The sequence below is a fragment of the Dicentrarchus labrax genome, unplaced genomic scaffold (assembly GCF_905237075.1).
Source record: "Dicentrarchus labrax unplaced genomic scaffold, dlabrax2021, whole genome shotgun sequence".
NCBI classification, from domain to species: domain Eukaryota; kingdom Metazoa; phylum Chordata; class Actinopteri; family Moronidae; genus Dicentrarchus; species Dicentrarchus labrax.
This window is the reverse complement of record NW_026136702.1, coordinates 22,212,256-22,235,938: the sequence shown is the minus strand read 5'-3', so window position 1 is coordinate 22,235,938 and position 23,683 is coordinate 22,212,256. Positions and strand designations below refer to the sequence as shown.

General features: G+C 40.4%; 1 protein-coding gene across 1 annotated transcript in view; it reads right to left on the bottom strand.

Moving 5' to 3' along the window:
- LOC127352182 (pro-neuregulin-3, membrane-bound isoform) overlaps positions 1 to 20,995 on the bottom strand; it is a 354,121-nt gene extending 333,126 nt beyond the window's left edge. Inside the window, exon 1 of the mRNA XM_051380369.1 lies at positions 18,566 to 20,995. Within this exon, the coding sequence (XP_051236329.1) occupies positions 18,566 to 19,289 (724 nt within the window). The 5' untranslated portion in view covers positions 19,290 to 20,995. The remainder of the gene's footprint in view (positions 1 to 18,565) is intronic.
- Positions 20,996 to 23,683: the final 2,688 nt, after the last annotated feature.

Here is a 23,683-nt window from a genome sequence, read left to right as displayed (position 1 = left end):
AATTTACACACAGTCAGAGAAAGTAAAAGTGTGCGTCCTGCTCATAGTTCAGTTATAAATCCCCAGCACAACACTGTGCGTTTCTCCTGCCGGGCTGCTGACAGCGCAGTAATCCGAGGAGTCATTTACAGTGGACAGCAGTAGAGGAGTTTGTACCACCGTCTGGTTAAAAAGTGGTTTAGCTGACTTCACTGACAGTCATCACCGATGCAGAAAGCTGCTGTCCGGCATCACGCTGCCCTCGGTTAACTTTTATCCTTCTCCGCTTCTATCAGTTAGTTTTGTGGTGACTCGGGGTCTTCTCGACTGATGATTCGAATCCTCAACTTTTCAGGGGCAGCCCTAGCTATGTGCATTGCATACATTCAGAAATCACCTTTTTGTGTCATCAGTGTTAAAGTTGTAGGTCCAATATAAAATGTAAAGTTACCATGCCCTTCCTTTCTGCACTCTGCTCATGGACTAAGGTCTCAAACGCAGAAGCCTGGAGAGCTTTTGCCCAGTGAGCAACATGCATTTTCTTATTGATAAATTCATTAGGGACATAATAATAATAATAATAATTAATAATATTAATAATAATAATAATAATAATAACGTTAATGTTGTTAAGTTATTCATTGTCATTAGAACTAATTAAGCACCATCTTGGAACACTGACTGTAGTAATATACTTTCTGTGGTCTTTAAGTCACAAACACGTTAATGTTGACCATTTATAGCTAGTGGTCATACAATTGGCTTTGGCGTTAAAAGGGTCTGCTCTTTAAATGAGCTCTTCAAATAATGTGCATACACTATATACTACATACTGTATGTAATGGATTGTATGTTAGAGGCTTTTTAGTGAGCTCAGCTGGTGAAAGTTGTGCACAAAACCCTACACTGGGTCATGCATTGTCTAATGGTTCTGAACATAACAAATTTGGTTTCATATTTCAATCTTAAATGGTTTTAGGGATTATAAAGACAACATGTAAATGTTCTTCCACATCCTTTAGAACTGCAGCACTGCTGCATTCAATTTTCCTGTTTGCGTCAGGATGGAAGGCAATTAAAGCCATTACCTCGAACAGTAACAATCAGGTTTATGTGAGTCTCACATCCATGCTAATAAGCCTGCTGTTTCAAATTGTATGCATAGCTGTGATGAAATGGAAACAATCTATTTGTGGTAGTAACAAGGACATAAATTATACTGTTGACCTATTTGACATTTCACTTAGAATTGTAAAAGTGAGAGAAATTACACTGTTACTCATGTGATGTAATGTATGTATAGATTTGTATTTACACAGGAAAACATTAATGTGCATAATAGAACCTTTTAGCCTTTTTACGTAGTCAGCTCACATAACATTATGCAGCATGCCAACTCATGGTGTTGAGTGTGATGGTTGTAAAGGGTGTGTGATGAATAAGGAGAGGCTCAAAGGACTCAAAACTCCACTCTGACATATTAAGATTGTCTCATATGAATGTCCAGCAATTTTTTCCTTTGGGTTAGTACTCATACTACATATTAAAGCAAATGCACAAGGCACAAGATGGATGTAGGTGAAGCAAACAGGGCAGTCTAGGTAGTGGATATCTTTCGTGACAGGGAACAAACATCTGTAACATTTCGCATTTCTCATGATTAAACAGCTGAGAGAGGCTTAATGGTGAGTTTTGTTGTTACGAGGAGGAGGGGCAAGAGAGAGAGCTAGAGAGAGGCAGGGGGAGAACAAGCTCAGTAGTGAAGTCACAATAATCCCATTGATGCCCTGTTCAGGAGGTTAGCGGTCTCTCTGTGCGGTGTGACGTCTGTATAAGTGAGCCGGCAGGAGCTTTAAGACCATAATACTGGACCGAACGGCATCGGTCTGACACTCAAACTGGATGATGTTTCATTTGCAATACACATTTGGGATGAGATATAATATTGCTGGCTCACATGCAAACATACCGTACCCATAGTCGCATGCAACCCCTCACATACACACACACACACACAATTTAAAACCTCTCGACATCAACTGGTGCTCTTGGATTCTAATTACTGCAGATACAGACAGAGAACATACAGCAATTATGTCTCTATTCAAATATGGGATTCTTGAGTAAATTTCTCAAATTCCGGCAAAGCTAAATTTGAATCTAAATACCTTTAGGCAAATACATTCAAGAGGATGTGACAGGATTACATAATTAAGCGAGCTCCAGTAAAAGAGCTACATGATGACATTTCACCAATCTGGCACTTCCCATCTCAGAAGGTATAAAAGGTGGGCCTATTATGTATATATATGCAAACTTTTCCAGCAAGCACAAAACCTTTTTAATTATATATCACCATTTTTAAGATTTTTCCATGTGCATAAAAAGAAGTGATTTAAAACAACAAAAGGTAAAAAAAATAATAGAAACATACTGACACATAAGCTTACAGTAACTGCAGTGAATTTCTAGAGAAGGAAAGAAAAAAAAATACGTGAAACAACATTGGTTCACCATTTCACATTTGGGTAGTTCAGATTATGAATGGGAATTGATTTTATTTTCATAGATTTTTTTTAACTTTATTTATACCAGTACCATTATTGATTCTGCTCATCGGTCCAAATGTTTGTCGATATTCTTATTGATTCCTGATGTATTTTCTGTGTGGAAAAACGTTGGCTCACATACGTTGTAAGTGTCAACACAATAGTTTTATTATATCTGATTCTGAACACAATGTACAACAAGAGCGGTTACAGTAGCTTGAGTTTTTTTATGAAAAGAAGCCACGTTTCTTCCTCTCCATCATGACTCCGTCTTGTTGCAAGTTTCTAGCAGCATTGACTCTAAGTTTGAGGTCATTATTTTGCACATTGTTTTGTCAGACAAACGTGCTGGCATGGATAAAAGGAATTGATGAGCTCAGTGGCGAAGGATTCCAATGGTTTGGACAATTTGGAACCGGTTCTCAACTGGGACTGGCTCTCGAAAATATGTTTTCAGGCGATTAATATAAAATGTAAGACATTAAATTAGGTTTTTTTATGTGATATGCAATATTGAATTTTACATGTGCTTTTTTTAAAGTGGATTTTTGAAATTACGAATAGCTCCTTTAAGTAACACCAAACAGATGAAACACTGAAAACACTATTTTCTTATTAAGACAAAATACAGACATATGTACATAGTCAGATTTCTGGCACCCCTACTGAAACACTTCCACATCAGGGTGAGAGAAATATTACTACAATATAGAGCACAGGTTGAAGTGCTGATGTCAATTCCCCACTGAACACAGTACAATCCCACTAATGGCACAGAACGTGAACGCGCAGAATGAACATCATTACAAATGAGTGGAAAGGTTTTTCTATACGTTTTCTACTCCAACATAATAACACAGGACATTCACAGTGCGTATTCTCCAGTGCATTAGGTTACACGCCTATTGTGTCACATCGTAGAGAAGTGAGACATTTATTATTAATACCGTGGTGTTGATATAGAATTTAAAAGATGTATGAGTAGGTTTACTCAAAGTACTTTCACATAGATAATATATAGGAGAGCATACACATGTAGTCACATGTAGTGCTATTACAGTGACGCAAGATGCCAAATGTCAAAGGGAGCGCTAAGAGGAGACGGACACAAGACGTGTGAGTGTTTGTTCATTCATGGTTGAACCTCACTCTCTTCCATGTGTCAGAGAGACAGAGTGATTGAGGCAAACAGAAAATGTAATCTGAAGCATTGAGATGAATCATGCAGATTTGTTTTCTTTTTTTAATTAGCATAACCACAAGAGATAGAAATCATTATTTATTTAAGACCTTGCATATTCTACCATACTTTGTTGCTGGCAGTATAAAAAGGTAAAAGCGAGACTGACTTCTACAAAAAGAGACAGATAAAAGCATTTCCAAAAACCCTATCCCATTTCATAGTTTTGTTTCTCTTTCCTTTAAATGTTGTTTGGTAAAATCAGCCAATGATGTGTTTATGATCCTAATACTGATGGTCAACAGGAGAGATGCTGAGAAACTCTTCCACTGGCCAGAATACAACACACTGATTTTATCTGTGTTAGACCGTAGAATACAGACAAAGTGACATACAGACCAAATGCAGTTCAATATACGGACATCTACCACTGAACAAGTGCCAACCTCAAGACATAAATCAAAAAAAAATTAATTTTTAGCAGGTCCAAACCCCTTACACCAAAGTTGTTTCCCCTCTAACCTGCTATTACACAGTTTCCTTGTACAAATTAAAAATGAAGGATAAGTGTGACAGTAGCTTTCCACAAAGTAGGACAGAGGAGTGACACATGAGAAAAAAATATGCGAGGAATGCATGGTCAAAAGGAGAGGCATTTAAAGATACACTGAAAGATTTTGTTACTGCGCCCCGATGCTCACAAATGACCACATTTCCCTCTAGCTCACCGTTGATGTTTTGCAAATCAGCTGAAAACTGTTGCAGGTTTTCCGTTACTGGTTTTTCATTTGCCTTTCTAGGCGAGGCGGCTGCCATGTACTGCTCAAGATAACTACTACTTGTTTTGCCGATTCCATAAATATAAAATGCATAATTTTCTGCCCACCACCAGAGTTTTTTTGAGAATTACCTAATAAGTGGTGGATGTTTACACAGAAAAAAGAAAATAAATTGCTACAGACATCAACTGGCAATATAATAACCGAAAAAACACTAAGGTATTCAAATAGAAATATGACAGATTGAGGATATTCTATTGCAGCAAATAACAGTGTAACCGTTGTAGCACGTAGGAAAACATATAGGCAAGAAAGCATTAACTAACCGCCACAGTGGCTTCAAACAAGCACTTTTATTCAGCATCCACTCTAACCCGACCAGCAGTTCACACCCTGATTAGGATGATTGACTTGTGCAGAGATAATTATCATCTGATCTAATTGGAGCTGAGTTGACGCTTCACATGTGGTTCATTATTTGAAGTGAGAAGCAGACTCCGTGTCCCTGCGTCCTCGCTGACAGCTCCTGCCTGTCCATCTTCCTCTGTGTTCCTCCCAGGGCGCCGAGCCAAGGGAGTGACGCCCCGGCTGTCTGTCTCAGGGGGTGTGTACTTGTGTGTGTACGAGTGTGTGTGTGTGTGTGTGTGTGTGTGTTTGCAAGTGGTTTGCATGTGTTGCAGTTAGTGTGTGTTTGTGACTTGTGATACAGAAAGAACAGAAGAGAGAGAGAGCAGAGCGGGCGTTGGACATCAGTCACTGCTGACAAGTGGCGGATGGAGTGTTGACAGCTCATGAGTCTGACGTGTTCATCTCCGCGGGAATGAAGCACATCTAAACTAGATGCCACTACTGGCTCCTCACAGGATTAAAAAAAACTAATAATAATGATGATGATGATGACAATGAAAATGTTGCTATCTGTGGCCGGGCACATCTTGCAGCATTGTGCACATAGCTCACACAATGCACCATAAGGACAAAAAGCAGTCAGAGCAGGGCAGCCAGGATGTGCTGCTCTGACTATAATTGCTGCTTTTCTGTGTTAAACTGCACTGACCAGCATCATCTTGTGATGATGTGCATTTAAACACCACCAATGTGAGAACTGCATTCAAATTGGATGATTATGCATTGCACTATTTAGATTCAGCACAATAGTGCCAGTAGAAGCAGAGTGCCATACATTGGGAGGCAGGATGAAAGGTTGTGGGGTTCAGTGTGGTGGAGTTCTTTCCTAACACAGATAATTCATTTCTATACCATTCCCACAATCTTTCCCTACCTTCAATCATACCCTATAGCAGTGTAGTTGCCATGCAATTTCTGTCAAGATGTAGGCTATAGTTTAAACAAGACGAACAGTCTGAAGCCATGCAAGTGGCTCTGTGAGGTTGCACTGGTCATCACCTCAATTAGGTGTATTAGCATGCTAAGATGTGCTAATTAGCACTGTACATAAAGGACCGTTGAGGCTTGCAGTTCGTAATTGAGACATTTTACTCAAACCCACAGTCCTGGTGACGCAAGAGGAAAAGTCAGAGGACTATCAGAGTCATTAGGATTTATCCTGCAGGGGATATGAATGTCGATCCATCCAATAGTATGAGATATTTAAGTCTGGATCAAAGTGGTGGACTGACCAACTGACCAACATTGCCTTCCCTAGAGTCATGCCAGTGTGGCCAAAAGAATAAATAAAAAAATATTTGGTTTGGCAAAACAGGGCACAGTCAGCGTTCTGTCTGGCATAGAGTTGGTATGACAAATGATACATTCCTTGACATTAGTGTGTCTGACTGAACTGCTGTTTGCAGTACCGCTTCACAGCAAGATGGTCTGAGTTTGAAATCAACCTACTGATGGATTTCCTTTTAGGTTTAGTTGCCTCTCTATACCTACTGTTTCCTTTTATTAACACATTCTTGCACTTTCTCTACAGCACAGTCACACTAAATCTTCCCCAGTCCTTCATCTTCATTTGCTTGATGCATACAAATATGCATACCAACACCCTGTGCATGTGTAAGTGCAGAGGGTGTCTTTTTAATGCTAGTACTATGCAACACACATAGACTGGGAGAACTTTACCTGGACAGCAATATGTAACCACTTTACAAGCTGAGTGCTCAATAATGGCTGAATCAGTGTGGGAAACCTGAGAACTGTAGAGGGACAAATACCCTACAGAATGTGTTTGTTAGCAGTCTTGTGCTTGCTTTAGCTGCAGATCTGTTGGTGTGCAAACAAAAAACTGGCTGTGCACAAATCGTTTCTATACTGCTAACAATCAAACCGACCAAAACTGTGTCTGTGAATGGGAAACTACAAGTAAGAATAACAAGAAATAACACACTGAGTTTTAGTCAGCTGTTCAAGTACAATGATAAAAAGTTAAATATTTTTTTCTGAGCAGTGATTTGAGGTAGATTTTTCTAGCATGAATGGCCATCTGGTATTATACACAAGCTCTTTTCTGACAGCATTGGTTTCTACAGGGTAGGTTGGGTAGGTTTTTTTTGTGTCACAGATGCCCCCAGTGACATTAATCCTGCCTGGATCAGCCTGGCTTCCAACTCTGTGCAAATTTCCAAGTACTGTTTTCCATAAAAAGGGTAGGAGCTATGAAAATAAATTAATTTAATAATTTTAAAGGACATTTACATTAGTTATCAGACATTATAAGCTCTATTTTTTAATAGCATGCTAATGCAGGTTATAGTATGATGTCCAAGCTCAGATGTTGTTCAAGTAACTAATCCTATCCAAATAATGTATAAGCCATAAAAATTCCTTCCATCTGTAAAACTAACCCAGGTCAGCTTTGAAAAAAAGACGTAGGCATAAACAACTGCAGGCCATTCTGTTACATTGTCAGACTCATTTTGGATGTGCTAACTAGCTAGTTACTGTGACAAGCAACAGACATTAAAACCTCATATCCCATAAATAGATGTGCCACCGCTGTAGCTAGCAATTTAGTTGCTAACGAGCGAACCATATTGTATCAGACTGCGCTCGCCACCTTGCAAACAGCTGACACTGCTAACCCCCTGAGCCCATTTCTATAAACAGCATCCGAACCTCGCCATCCATCACTCGCCACCAAATCAACTCCAGCTGGGTGTAATGTAAATGTAAATGAACTGAGTGGGCAGAGAGGGGAAGATGGAGGGAGAAATGAAGAGAGAGCTCACTGTTGCTAGATGGATGAGAGGCTGGTTTCTTTTTGCCTTCATCTTGCCCAGCAGAAAGATTTCCTCCAGCCAATTCTCCTCCTGCCCGCCCAATGCATTTCTTCCTCCCCATTATTCTTTTTTCACGTCCCCTCTTCTCCATTTTTGTCTTCGCTCATTCCTTCCTCGACCTTTTGCTCTTTATTCAAACCTCGCAATCCCATCTCCCTTCCTTTGGCTCCTTCTTCTCTTCCAGAACTGCTTGTAGAACAGTTGCTGAATGCTTCTTTTTTTTTTCTCCCTTTGTCCCACAAATCCTGACTCACAGCCTGTGGAGAGTCCACCTGTCACAAGTAGATCTGTGTCTCTTTCAAAAACACATATGCAGGCAGACAACCCACCAGTTTACCAGGCTTGTCACAGAAAGTCTCTCTTAGACAGCTGTCAGGAATGTCCCGAGGTCAGAGAGAAAAAGCAAGAGACAGTGCAAGACAGAACAGGTAGAGAGTGATGAAGAACATTAGTGCTGGAATGATTATTTGACTGACAGAAGACTAATTTACAACAATTTCGATAAACTCTGAAGTCATTTGTCACAGCAAGATGCAAGATATTTGCTGCTTACAGCTTGGAAACCTTGTTAAAATGTGAGGATTTGCTGCTTTGCTCGGTTTTAAGTCATTGCATGGGCTTTTTTGCACAATCATCTGCAATTAATCTAAAACATTACTGCCAGATCATTTGATAATGAAAACAACATTTACATACAGTCCAAAAAGGAAAGAAAAGCAGGGCATAAGGGAAAAACATGTTGAAAGAAAGGTGAAGTCTAAGCTTTTCTATACTGATAAATGATCAATCTACTGATACTGTCTAGACACACAAACACATGCTCCATGTCAAGCTCCAAAAGACAAAATGATGTAACCATCTGCCCCAAGGACAGAGCTGAGAGGACCGACGTCTGGCATATGACACCGAGCTTACCGGTTCCGTGTGTGTGACTGAGGTGTGCTTTCCATCAAGGTGAAAGTGACCTTCAGGAAACCTCCTGTGTGGTAACATAATAAGTAATGTGCGTTTTAACAGCTCTGATTTTCTGGAAACAAGCCTCCTGCATCTTCAGAGTCACATCATTGAGGCCTCCAATTGCTGCTATTTAGCATAATAAGATACAGTGCAACAGCAGCATCCCTAAAATAAACAAACACAACACAGGAAATTATTTTTCACCGAGCTTAACATGCTAAATCCTCCCTAACTGTAATGTTTCCAAAATAAAACCATCTTCCACTGACACTAAAGTCGCCGTCTCGACTGTCTCCTCTGTGCTTCTTTGTTCTATTTCCTCCAGCGTTGTCAGCTCCAAGGCCTCCACCAGAAAAGCCAGCTCCACGCAGCCTCCCAGAGAGAAGCTGGCAACAATCTTTGAAGCTAAAAATAACCGCAGCAAAACGCAGCAAGCTCGGGATAATCAGAACCCACGCCCATATGCAGGCCCGCTCGCTCGCTCGCAGGGCCGCCTGCTAAACTGCTGAGTGGCAAAAGACCTGGATACAATCACACTAGGATCAATATCTCTTACAGGGCAGAGGATGGCTGAGGTGGCTCATATAATGTGCATGAAAAATGTGCCACCAGTCGCTGACACACCCACATACAAGGAATCATTATCTATACCTAACCAAGAGGGAGGATCTCATGCTGGTACTGATGTCAAAATTAATGGCCAGGAAAACAGACTTATTAGATTAGTGTGAGATGCTCTTTTGTCAAGCCCTCATTCCAATAGATCATTTACACAAACAATAGTGTTAAAACACCTTCTGGGTTATTGCTAGAATTCCTTTACTTAATATTGTGTATATATATATATATCTTTAAGATGTTTAATATATCAGCTCCAATGATGATACTTTTTTTTCAGTAAACCCATATAATGTATATGCGCTCTGTAATGGCCTCTATGTAGTCGTTGTTCTAAATAAAATGATATAAGCACTTGCAGCACCTGCAGGCCTGTGATGCACAAGACAGTGCATGTGTGTCTTTCACAAAAAGATGGTATTGTTGACTGTCTTAAGTCCTTTAAGTTGCTCTATTTCTACACAAACAAACACACTGACAAATACATCAGTACATGAAAATTGTTCTTGCGTACAGCACTGACTGAATAGGTTCGATTGCTGAAGAGGGGATGTTCATTTCCCTATAATTTACTTTTTCAATTGATAAAAATACAATGTTCTCTTTGTTGAAAAAGATAACTAACTTTTGAGAGTTCCCTTGTATATTACCACTCTTAACATCACTCCACGCGTCCAGTCAACATCAGCACCAAGAGCACCACTAATATGAATCAGGCAAGCTGACCTTGAGAGACAGGCAATGAGGGGGAGAGAGGGATGGCAGGGTAGAGGAGGAAAAAAATTCAATCATACAGCTTAGCCATTGAAAGAAACTAGAACTGGTTCATGCTTGAATTGTTGGGCTCCCAGCTAGCTCTGTGTACACTGAGGTTAAATAATCACTGTCTAAGCATTTTATCTTCGCTAATGGCATTGTTTACTGCCAGGTGCCAACACCATAATGAGCAGAAGGCGGGGGGGAGGCTCTTCGTCGGACCAATGCATCATGAGTGAATATTTAATGCTTGTAGCATAAAACTGGAAGAGGTCAAACTGTGTCACTTGGCTTATATGACCTAAAGTTGATGACTACATAAGTCAGTTGACACCTTTTGCGTAGTATATTACTAAAAATGTCTTTCTAAAGGATTGCTAGAGGATCAGAAATGAATGTACAAACAAGTCAGGATACACTAACAGTGATACCCTCTCTACACATAGTGTATGGAAGAATCTGCATTACAAATTATGGACAGACACATTTCTGTTGATTGTATTGTTGACAGAATATTTACCATGGAGTCTTTCAAGGCACGCCTTTGGTTATGCAAAGTTATTGTTCTTTTGACAACTTGTCTTTGTTGTCCTTATTACAGTAAAAATGGGCCAAGGATTGGAATATATTTATGTTGAAGCAGTGGCTTTAAATTTTTCTCTATTACACTTCTAGAAAAAAATAAATAAAAACACTGTTGCTTTTAATTAAATTTCTGAATGTGTTTTCTTGATTTGCATGAGATATATTAAGGTGCTAGCACATGCAGGCTGTACAGTAGCATAAGGTTAAACATTTTTGTACACAGTTAACTCAAAATATGTCTCCCGACTCTTAATGCCACCTCTCTGGTTAAGGTCTGGTAAGTAACTAAAACTACTTGGTTAAGGTAGGAGAAGGATGTGGTCTTGGTTAACCAGTGCTAACTGTTGAAAGGGGGCGGGGGGGCGCCAATGGCAGTATCTGGTGTCAGACACTTTGTACACCATCCTGACCTCCACCATAAGAGGTTTCGTGGTGTTACCACTACTTCCGCTTTTTCTACTGAGTCCTATTTGCATGACACTGCAATGCTATGCAAACATAGGTAATTTTAAGCATTTGAACCATGGCCATTTTTATGGTGCATCCAAAGGTCATGTATTTGGAGTTTCCTGCCCCCATTTATCACAGCCCACACTCCTTTGAAATAACTACAGAAAAACAAGCTGCAACACTAGCTGTTGGCTATGGTTGAACTCATAACAGTCATATTTATTTGCTTACTTGTGTTAAACGGTTTGCTGCTATAGGCCAGCTGACAGATTTAATAAGCGAGAGAGCCAAAGGTGGGCTGTGGGAGAAGGGGGTGTAGAGTATTGCCTCTTTGGATATCTCTCTTATTTAATAACCCACAAAAATCTATATGTGCTTCTCATATGCTCTCTGATTTGGATCAAAAATATTAGGATTGAGGTTTAATTTACATCCTGTTTTATCAAATCTTACTGAGTAAATACAGAGTATATTCAGTCTTTCTGAGTAAAGACAAGACATTTAAAGATTAGGATCTACTGGCAGAAATGGAATAATATATTCTTGGATATGTTTTCATTAGTTTATAATCAATTGAAAATAAGTTTGTGTTTTCGTTGCCTTAGAATGATCCGTTTTTAACTACAGACGCAACTGGCCGCCATTGATTGTTGGAACAGTGGAAAGACTAGACTGTTTTGGTTGTATTGAGTTGTATTTGTTTCTGTCCAAAATAAAATTATTATATTACAATGATATGTGAGGTAAAATAACCATTTTGTCTCTGGAATCTGGCAAGCGTAAGCAATATTACGGCTGTTTCTGGTTAATGTTTTCAGACACTTAGAACAAAAATCTGAGCCTGTCAGTGGCAAAAACAAGCACTTTTAGTGGATGTACTTTGACAGGCGCATTTGCTTAGTTAACATTAGCTTACAATGCAGCGATCACAGCCCTTTTCCCAAATTTTGTTGCATCTAACTCTCTGAATTAAGGGAAATAATTATTTCAACCAAAACAGCATTAGTGATTATAGGAATGACTGAGGAAAGGGAATTTTGGTGATTTTTATTTTATTTTTGTCCCATTGTATTGGCCTGTAATGCTGGTACTCTAGTGCAACATCCAGTGGCAACTGAATTTTGTGTATATCCAATCCTCATCCTTTAAAAAACTAAGAAATTACGTCAGGATGAGACAACTCAAAGCTACTCCACTTTCAGCCAATAAAAATAAAAAATCCAGTTGTCATGTCCTCTGTGGTGTAATGTTAAAGTTCTGGGATACCGCTGCTGCTGTATGGCTGAACTGTGACAGTGTCCCGTGCTGATTTGTTCTTTTAGTACAACAGACTCAAAATTAAGCTAAATTAATCTCAACAAGAAACCAACATCACATATCCCGTCAGCAATCAGAAGCGAACACCTCAGAGAATGGAGACATTGGAGCAGTTAGCTAGCAGGTGGCAGCCTCCTCTGGAGAGCTGGCGCAGGGCAGGTGAATCCCCAGAAAAGAAATTAACTTCTCTTACATCTCGTCAGCCGCTACCTTTCCTGCCACTGGCTCCAATAAACTGGAGCAAACCTCATCTAATCAAGGCAGCTTAAACCTGAATTCATTATTAAAAGATCCTCTGAAGTTAGCAGCAGCATTAACCACTTTGTACTTCATCATCATCTGGACTGGGCTGATAGATGCGCTCATGAGGTGGGGGGGGGGCAAGAGAGAGAAGAGAGGCAGAAGGAGAATTTTAACCTTGGCAGTCATGAAGCAATTTTCTGAAAATAACCTTTCGACTTTCTTTTCACCACCAAAAACAATCCTACCAGGGTGGGGAATGACGGCCCCCTGAACACCTTAATTTACCGAAAGAAGTATGTGTATAAGGGGAATGGCTCAGCATGGGATAATTCGTCAAAGGGCCATCTTCAATTATTTACACTTTCCTCTACATATTGAACATGTTTCTCTTTCGCATCATTAACATTTCATCACCCTTCCTCCTGCAAGACATTTCATCAGAATAAATCAAAGTGACGTTCTGCTTTATTCTCACAGCATCTACGGCAAATTAAAACTCTAATTGCGACGGTATGTTTTTGGTGAGTTCGGTTAGTGGTACAGGCACAGCAGTCTCAACAACTCCGTCAGAGATAAACTTACAGAAGTTTACTGTGAATTAAAAAATGCCCTGATCTTTTAGGAACAACGTGTGCAATTGGCTATGAGTTATCTTGGCACTGAATTGAAGTGAAACATGAGGACAGCATGGGCATTTATCATTAAGATGCATTGGAATACAAACACATGGGTCCTAGACATTTTGATTACAAGACCCTTGAGATGGGTATGTGTTACAGGCCAAATTGTGTATGGAATTTATTTCAGAGCCCTCAGGTGCATCATGGTTTACTACATAACTTCATTTAGTCTATTAGGAAGCTCAAGATCATAGACTAATTAACCCGTTGGGGGGCCAAATTTAACGTAATTGGATTATACACAATTATAAATTTAAGCACAGCCCCCCCCCATACTCTCTACAAGATTGGACTATAATGACGAATATATGTGACTTGATACTGAGTTTTAGTATTGCCAATTCCCTAACGAAACAAACAACAGACTAAGTTTTGGGGCCCCTTGAAGTCTGGGACCCAGGGCAGTTGGCTCTCCACCACTCTTTTGCCTTACTTTGCCCCTCAAAAGTGAAACCATGTTGGTAACAACATGAATTATCTCACCCAATTGGCAGAATTTTTCTACATATTTAAGTCAAGATTTGGGTTATAGGTTATATTGAAGAGACTTTTAAGGTGGATATTTTTAAGTGACTCTGAGTCATGCCTTCTTTCATGATCCTGCTTTAATGTGAATTAAATAACCATGAGATTATATATACCCAGGTTCAGTGACCTCTCGCGAGCAGCCACACACACTGATGAGTGATACAATCACAGATCTATCTTGAGAACAGATGACAGATTTTTGGAGAGCACATCTTCACACTATAGATATCAAGTGCTAATTTAGATACGTCATATTTCAGTCACTATTTCTTCCACATATTGCTTCCCCCAAAAGCTGTAATTTTGTCCTAAAAAGCTCTTTCAGCTGCAGGGAAGCAATCAGACTTCAAGGATGGTGCTTATTTCAGTTCAGATTCACACAGGAGGTCAAAGCTATGTCTCACACATTGGTGTACGTGTGTAAGCATGTGAATGGGCAGTGTGCACGGACAACCCCATAGGGAACTTGTTACTAAGCAGCTCACAGAGAACTAATCCAAGTGTAAAGATTGTGAGCTCTACAATCTTGTTTAAAACCTAAAATCTCTCCCTATGAGATGATTAGTGCAACACAAACATGTACACTGATGCCCTTGGTGTTGGCCAACAGTGATCAAAGTTGAGTTTTGGTTCATTTGGGGGTATTTTCTCTTATCAAACTACGCAAGAGAAGGCCTTGTTGATGAGGCGTGGTAAGATACGGAGGATAAAACAACAAGTTGTTGTACCCTACACTTTTCATTTGCCCCATGTCTGTAGATCAGGCCATTTCTAGATCATCCTGGCTTTCTGCAGATTTTGAGCCATACTGATCATAAAGAATAATGTCCTCATTAGGATTTTGGCTGCAGAAGAGAACAGATTTGCCCAGAGAGTTGTTGCATTGCTAAAATATGTATTTAACCATTCTAGCCAAAACTTGTTTTGCTGGAAACTACTTGTTTAGACAATCAGTATTGTAATAAAGCAATAAGTATAAGATTTCATGCTTCCTGATATATGAACGTCCCCGCACTACAACATAGCAGCAATAAGCACCACATTTATTGTGCGTGATTGTCACGTCAGTGTTTTTAATATGTGCGTAAACCATTTCCTCAGGCCTCTGCAAAGTACCCTGGAGGCATCCTGAAACACAACTAAGAGAAAACGTTGCCTTGAACATGTCACCTCAGCATGATTTGATGAAAAACATTCCGCCACAGAACATCTATCAAAACAATCCTTCAGCAGTCAGGCTGCTTGTAAGCCCATGTTGAGTGTGTGTGACTGATAGGTGGGCTAATGTAATTCTGTTGCTTCCACAGTCATGGTGATGGGCTGTTAATCTGGATTTAGGTTTCAGGGCCACTGTCTGACTGAAACCTAATCCCACTGAGTGGCTCAGCATGGAGACAAGGACCTCAGACTGCACCAGGACATCTTCTGAAGCTCTGACCTGACGGTCATGTGATAATCTACAACTCACAGAGAAAGATCTGCTGACCATCTCCATCCATCGCACAACACAGTCTCAGTGCCTTCTCATCATTAAATTAACCTTTCTAGGGATTTACTTATCATTACATTGACTAATCTGGTCTTATTTACTAACATTACCCACATTTCTATTGCGCCTCTGCGTGCTTATGCACTTATGCTTATGCATGCTGCACTTCTGCTCCTAATCTTGAGAGGGGTGATGAATAAGGGCACAGATCCGATTTCCAGTTCGCTTGATCCAAGTGACATTATCGCTGAGGCATCACCTGACATTTTGCCCTGCAGTGCAGAGGTCACTTGGCTCCCTGTTATGGTATCATCTCTCCCAGGTCTATATTCATTCTGCAGCTCACAGCATGGGGATCTTAAGATTTTGTCCAACAGATTTAGATATGTCAATCATGCTTTCAAAGTGGCATTTTCTCAGAGTAAGACCATTATATCTTCATACAGTCGTCAGATCTTGACTTTTTCACAGTTAGACAAGCTAGAATGTCACCAAATACCACCAAAGCTACACCACACCAGGGATTCAGGAGGCAAAAGTCACTCATTTTCTGCATAGGAAATATTACTTCTAAGGCATGGATGACCAAGAAGAGGTTAAGTTGGGACAAAAGATTATAAAATATGTTAGGAAATATTTGCCTCTTTAACAAAAGGTCAAAGCCAAATGCCTGACATAAACCTTAAGTAAAAAGGTCAACAAACTACTCCCTAGTTGCAGGTTAAGAAGCATCTGATCAGCAAGCTTAGAATTCAGTTGTGTCTTCCGCTAATGGCAAGCTAAAGCTAAATATGCTTTAATTTATGATAAAAATCTATGTCCATCTCTATTTTGTGACCCACAAAGACAGGGACAGCCTCAACAAGAGCACACAGATGGCCTACTATACTTAAATTAATAGAATTTTCTCAGTTTCTGAACACAAGCCAACACAGGCAATTCAATAATACTGTATAACACATTCACACATAATGGATAGTTAATGTGAAAATGATGACCTTTTCAAATCAAAGCAGCATGTGGGTGGTAGAATAGAGGGGGTGGGAGGGTGAAGGGTGTGTAGGATTATCGAACCAGTCGGCTATTCTGTGGTGGCAGAACTTTCTCAGGCAAGCTGGAGAAGGAGTGACATTTTCCCGTGGATATCTATCAACGAGGCTTAATGGTTTTCATGGGCACTTGCTGGAGAAATGACACTCTTTTTTTTAATGGTTAATGAATAAATGCAAGGATGGTGATGAATAGCCCCCATTTTTCTTCCTGGTAATGAAATGATACACAGTTTTTTCCCTGTGTTTCTAATTATCAGAGGGAACATTCCCTGGTCTTTGGTGTAATCTGGGGACATTTTTATTATCATGGACACAAAAGAAGCAGCCCCATCTTTGCATCAAAGAAGACACAAACCACAGCAGGTGCAAAGGGGTGATTTAGTTGATCAATTATTAAATATATGGCTGCCATTATGTAATTATAAATAATGTAATAAATGGCAGTCATCAGGTATATCACATATTGCAGCATACTATGATGAGAGAATAGCAATAATACTCAAGCTTAAATGCCATTAGAGAGCCATTTATGCAATGCAAATTAATTCCTAACATACAACAAAATCATATATAACGGGTCCAGTCCTTGACATTAACTGTTAAATACCATGGCAATTTAAATGTAACTGTAATGTTAAATAAAACTGAAAGAAGAGATCGTTTTCATCAAATGCTCGCTGACTTGTGAGCTTTTTTTTTCCACTGCAGACACAAGAAAGAGCACAGTGTTAAAAATATAACCCATTCCTGTCACTCTGTAACTATCTGTACAGGCCCAAGCCAGGATCAGAGACATGAACATCACAAGCAGAGGGAAGTCCAGCACATTATGTGACACCATTTTGAGAGCAGAGAGATTTATCATGGAGGAGGAAGCTGCGTGTAATGTGTGTGTATGTGTGTCATTGATCGCTGCAAGAAAATCCCCGTAGCACCAATCAATAGCACGTGTGCATGGCATGACTTGAGTCAAGGACAGAGATGGTAAGAGCAGAGGAATCAGCATCCATTAACAAATTAGATACTTTTGAAGTAATTCCAGATGCAACAAATAATCAGTTTACCTGGCTGTCAGTTTGCAGGTTATTGCCACAACTTATTGCCATCTGTTAAAATGGCTTGAAATTATTCTAAAATTAAGACCAATGTGCAGGAGAATTTCAACCAAGGGATGTTCACATAATTCACCCCAGACCTAACCTTGACTTTACTGAGCCAAAAGTCCATTTTAATTTGGAACACTGCATTACTGCAACTCATGTGCAATCCAAATAGCACTTTAACTAACTTGTTATAAACTATTGCACAATAGAACATGGCACACTTGGGGATTTACACTCTCTCTCCCAGAAGTACGTAAGCAAGTATGTATTATGTATACAAGTTAGTTTCAACTTGATCTTTTTCTTCCTCATCCTAGACATATCACCTTAATAATCACATTAAGCTAATCATATTGCACGTAGTACCTGTAAAAAAATAAGTTCGATTTGTACCAATCTTTGTTTAACATTAGCCTACTCAATATATCACCAAAAACCATACAAACATTTTCTGTTTAAGACCAAAGTCGTAACCCACTGTATGCACCGCCAGTTTAAAGTCATTGTATGTTACTGGAAAAGGACATCACAGCATGTGATGTAGCAAAGAGGAGTCTAACCATCCACAGCAGAAAGACTGATTATTGAGTCCAGCAATAGATCATATAGCCTTACTGTACCAATCAATGCTATTGATCACTCTTCTGCAATTCTCAGCCTACAAGAGTGTCAAATATCCAAAACAGGATGGTAGTACATTTCAACTGCAAGCGATCACAAAGACACTGCAAAACCTCATTAACATTAAGAATCAAACTGAAGTTCCAATATCAGTACTGATGACAAAGAACTAACCACTGGACAAACCTTTAACAAACTGCAGCCAGTAAAAAGGCAACCCACCTGTGGAATGCCATTAGTGAATTTTCCCATTAATCTTTTCAACCAAGTCAACTCACGACAAATCACTTCAAAGTTTTCAATGACTTCCTCTCAATGAACAAGTGGTTCTTTCTCCATTGACTTTTCTTTCGAAAAAACAAAAACAAAATTGCTCTTTAAATTCTGAATGATGAACAACACGTGGCAAGATTTTACTGACAAAAGTGACTTACGTGTTTTGCGGTGGCTGTGCGTGCGCGTGGAGGCTGTGGTGGAGACCGCCTCAGTAGTAGTATGCTCTGGGGTCCACATCTGCGTAGAATCATGAAGTACTGTAGGATTGGATGGTGAGGGGCTAGATGTTGCCACCCTAATTATGAAGGTCGTCTGCGACGCTGCAGTGGTTGTAGTAAAACCCGAAGGTCCACGTCCGTTACGATTTACAGGATTCCGAGGGGTTACTTGGCTACCCGAGGCTCCACCCCCTCTAGGGTTTATAGTAGTTGTAGTAGCAGTGGAACGAGTTCTACCTTTTGCAACAGTTACAGTTCTTGGCGTGGGGTTCCCACCATCAACTGTGGGAGTAGTTGTGGTGGTGGTAGTATCGGGACCTTTGGGAATCCCACTTGGCTTTGACAGGAAGATAGGATCCTGGCCTATTCGATTAGCATCCACCAGATCTGTTGGCACATAATCCCGTACAGTACCAACAACAATCCATTTCAGCAGCATCAGGCTCAATCCAAGGCCAATGAAACCGATAAGTAAGGGGACCACACACAGCCATGTCTGCTGGCGAGGCCAAACCGCACAGCGAATGGGACCCTGATCCTGGGCCTGGCCCTCACCACGGCCCCCTGAAGCCCCTGAAGCTTCAGGTTCTTCCAGGATCACCGCCCCGGAAACAGCTGCCCCAGAACACTCACTCATTCTTCCCTGCCGTCCTTTATGGCTCATTGGGGGTTAACCCTGTGATAGGCATCGGTAGCAAATGACAGAAAGGTTCCCAACAATGCCGGACATTGAGAAGAGACAAAGGGAAAGAAATGGATACAAAAAGGACCCCACAGGAATTAAACACTCAATAACACGTATACAAATATGTAATCCAAGGATAGAGAGAAGGGGAGGGGTTCAGGAGATACATGCAGACACACAATCACAAACACACAAGCACACACACTCACACTCAGAGACACACCAAGTGAGAAATGAAGGAGCTGCGTGAACAGATAATCGTCCGATTTGTCCGTGTTTAGTCCTGCCCAACTCCCTATGTCCAACGGAAGCAACAGTAAACTTCAAGAACGTTTACAGCAGGGTAAGCCAGAGGAGAGGAAGAAGTGATGCTTCTAACAGGGAAAAGAGGGACAAAGAGAAAGATGGGAGGTTGCGAGCTTTACATCTGTGCATGTGAGGAATCTATGGCATCAGTGTTTGGATGGCACTGCAGCAAAAATCCACAGCTATTTCTATTTCTCAAGCATGTATGTCCCTTCAATATACAATCCACGACGGGACAGTTGTCTAATCAGGGCATTGAAACTTGCAGGGTGGGTCTTGTTGCTTCCCCACCCTGTGCAGGACCAAAAAAAAAGAAAGATGTTTCCCAATGCAGCCTGTTCCAACAGCTTTAGCAGAGTCAGCGTCCCTCAGCTCCCAAAATCTGTCTCTTTTGTAACTGAAAGAGAGCGAGAGCAAAGAGATCTGTCGTTTATGCGTCTGTCAAACACTCTCCTTGGATTATCCGCTATCTTTGTTGCCCATTGCTTTTCAATCAGCCTCTCCTTTTTTTGAGAATTTTCTTTATCACTCTTAAGATCCAAACCCACTTTGCTTCCTTAATGTGTGCTCTAAATTCCAGTGAGGCTAAAAATAAAGCAGTAGAATCCAATTAATTTTCCAGATCCAGTTAAAAAGCAACACTTCAGATGAGGACAGAGAGAGGGAGAGGGGGAAAAAAAGAAAAGAATGAGGGGTGTTGTCGCGCAGTGGTATCACAGGGCGGATAAATCTGCAACTGCGACGCGTGATCCCGCTCCTTCTCCAGCCGGCTGTGGATCAGATTTCCCCAAGCTGTCCGCTCAGCGCCCTGCTGTCTCAGTATACTGTCCGTTAATACTGCAGCAAGCACTCAGAAATCCTCTTCTCATCTATTTCAAGGGAACATTCCGCCACAGAGGGATAAAATGAGAGAGGAAGAGGATGAGAAGCAGGGAGTGGATGGAAATGATGGAAACAGAAAGAGCAGAAAGCAAAAGATAAGAGGAATAAAACAAACAGGAGGCCAGAATGTTTAAAAATATCCCACTGACTGTCTCTTCTCTCTTTCTGAGTGGTGCTTTTTCCTCAGTCCCTGAAAGCCTGTGCTTTTTCCAGTCAGCCTGTGATTTGTTGGTCGGGTTGCTGGGATCCTCTGCTCGTCCTTCCCACCAGGATGCTTTCTTGGAGATGATTACAAATGTGCACCCCACGCTGGGATGGGAACTTGCAACCGCAGCAGCAAAGGCTCCCCAACCCCCTGTAGGGTTGGCAACATCCGACAATGCAGCTGTCTTTACCTGTGGCAACTGTGATGCAGGCGCACATACAGCTGCCTCCCTGAGCTGCCGCCGCTGAGAGACAGAGAACGAATGAGAAGGGGGGAAAAAAAACGCAGGCACAGACAGAGCGGAGTGTGCACACTGGTAGAGCAAGGGAACAGAGAGAGAGAGAGAGAGAGAGAGAGAGAGAGAGAGAGAGAGAGAGAGAGAGAGAGAGAGAGGAGAGAGAGAAGCAGAGAGGGAGGGAGGAGGGAAAGAGGCTGCACCTGCTAGATGCACCAGCACTGGGAAGCTTGCCCACCTCCGTTAGCAGGGAGGGGAGTCAGTAAAGATGCAGAATGCATACAGAAAGCTAGAAAAAAAAGAGAAAAAGGGGAGTGGAGGTGTGTGTACAGATAAAGATAATGAGAGCGGGAGGGGAGAGAGGCAGAGAGAGCTCTGCAGCGGCAGATGAGGCAGTTACCAGCGAGAAGCTTGAGTCCCAGACGGATCAGAGCAGAGAGGCTCAATGCAGGAGCCGTCACTCACTCCCTCGGCCCCGCCCACTGCATGGCATTAGTGGACAGATCGGGGGAAAAGGAAGAAAGGAGACATGAATTTTCAAAGATCAAACTTACAGTAATGCCATATTTAGTATGTTAATGGAGATGCACTGGAACCTGGTCAGAAATTGGCCATACAAACTGGCCATAAAACATGTATGTGTGTAGTACATGTACTATACATATATATATGCAGTTTGTATTAATATATGTATATATTAATATATATATGCAAGTACAATCATGTAGTCTATCCAAAAATTGGCCCTAAACTTGAATAGACTGTTTTTCAATGAAGTACATTATAGACTCCTGATTTATTGTTTCATTTGAGGTCTTGTTTATATGTACACAATTAATCCCTTGGTTTGGATCTACTGGCTTCCTTATTTAAGATACATTTTGGATTTGGGATTAATTATTGGTAATTTCCTTCTTTCTTTTAAACATGTGCATTTTTTAGTGCCAATTTAAAGTAATTATTTTATATGACAGCCTCCCTATTAAATCATCTGATTTATGTGTTTCTTGCTATTTTTCAGTCAGACTATGAATTTGTAGACCTATATAGTACACTGCAAAAGGTTAAATTTGTGTGATTTGGGTCCTTTTTATAACACCTGTGATTTGTTTTCCTAATTATCAAGCGACTGAGTTATGTTGCCCGCATTTCTATTCCACTAAAATATCAAGTTGGAACTTGGCTGAGTTTAAGTCCATTCTTTAATGTATTTAGTGTAATGTTTAGTCATTTGCCTGGATACCCTGAAATTAACCCAACCCTCAAGCATTATCTTTATTTTTTGCTTTTTCAATATCTTATTCATTTAAACTTCAAAGTGGATATTTCATATCCTGTTTATTCCTGTATCTTTATTGTAGCCTATTTTCTGCTCTTTTAATAAAATACCATTGAAAAAAAGACGGATTTATTGAGGGAGAGAAGTGAAGTGAGGGAAAGTTGGAACAAACACAGAGACAGAAAATGAAATAATAAAAAGACCCATAAGTCAAGAGGAAATAGTGTGAAGGCAAAATAGACAGAAGACAAAAGACTAATAACATTTTGAGTTTCGCATCACCGCTTACTCTGACTATTATTTTAATCAGCCAGGTTGAATGGCTGAGCCTCAATAAATCCAGCCAGGGTTCAAAATCAATTCATCAGTGTACAGCACGGTGTAAAACAACCTTTAAGACGCTGGTTGTAAACCATGCACTGTTTCCTCCGTTGTGTTGTGACTTTATCTTTGTGTGCATGAACGTGTTGGCAAGTGTGTCTGCTGAGAAGTGATAACATCACAAGAGAGAGACACACATAAAGTCATGCAGATAGCATCTGCCTGTAGGGGGATCCTTCAATTGGTCCCTTGGGGGAAACTTGAGGGTTTTCACACCTCTTTCTGTCTTCTGACACACAAATATATGGCAGCAGGAGTCTGTAAAAGCAGCCATGATGACACTGTGGTGCTTTGAGAGAATTGTCAATAATCACACTGGCAAACAGCCACAGGGACACAAATTAAATGCTAAACCATCAGCACTACCACTTGATAAAGAAGACACATTTGATTACATCAAAATATACAGCTGTAACTATAAAACAAATGTTAGCCGCTGTCACAGAACCAGAGTTCACAGCTCCCTACATTAGGTAGAGGGTATATAGTGGATACTCAAATTTAGACTGTAAATAGGCCTGTGTATTTGGCCATTTTTTATGTATAGATTAAGTAAATAGTTAATCAAAGTATGTAAAAACACTTTCTAAGATACCTGGAGATGCAAAACAAACTGCTACACCTCTAAAGTAGAACAGTTTGTAATTGAATACAGAAAAATCTGCCGACAAGACGAACCTTAACTGTGTTTAATTATAATATATCACGGCCTGTGCTGGATTGTGGATTAATTACTTGTCCTCACCTACAGTGAGAAAAGTGTGTGTGCAGAGGAATCCAATGGTGAACAAGGTCAGTTAGACTTTGCGGTGAACTCCTGTTAAATCTGGGTGTGGGGCATCGTTACATGGCCATTTTTAAACACTCCTACTCTATTGATGCAGGCATGGAGAAGCTGCAATGTTAGAATTAAAATTCCAGGACTGTAGCACATGAAGTGTGAATTAAAAATGACTGAAACTCATTTCTAATTATTGAATCTTTTAATCTAAAAAAATTACACAAAATAGTGAAATATGCATCACATGTATCAACATTCCTTAGAGCCCACATTTACAACTTCAAATGGCTTCTGTTGTCTGACA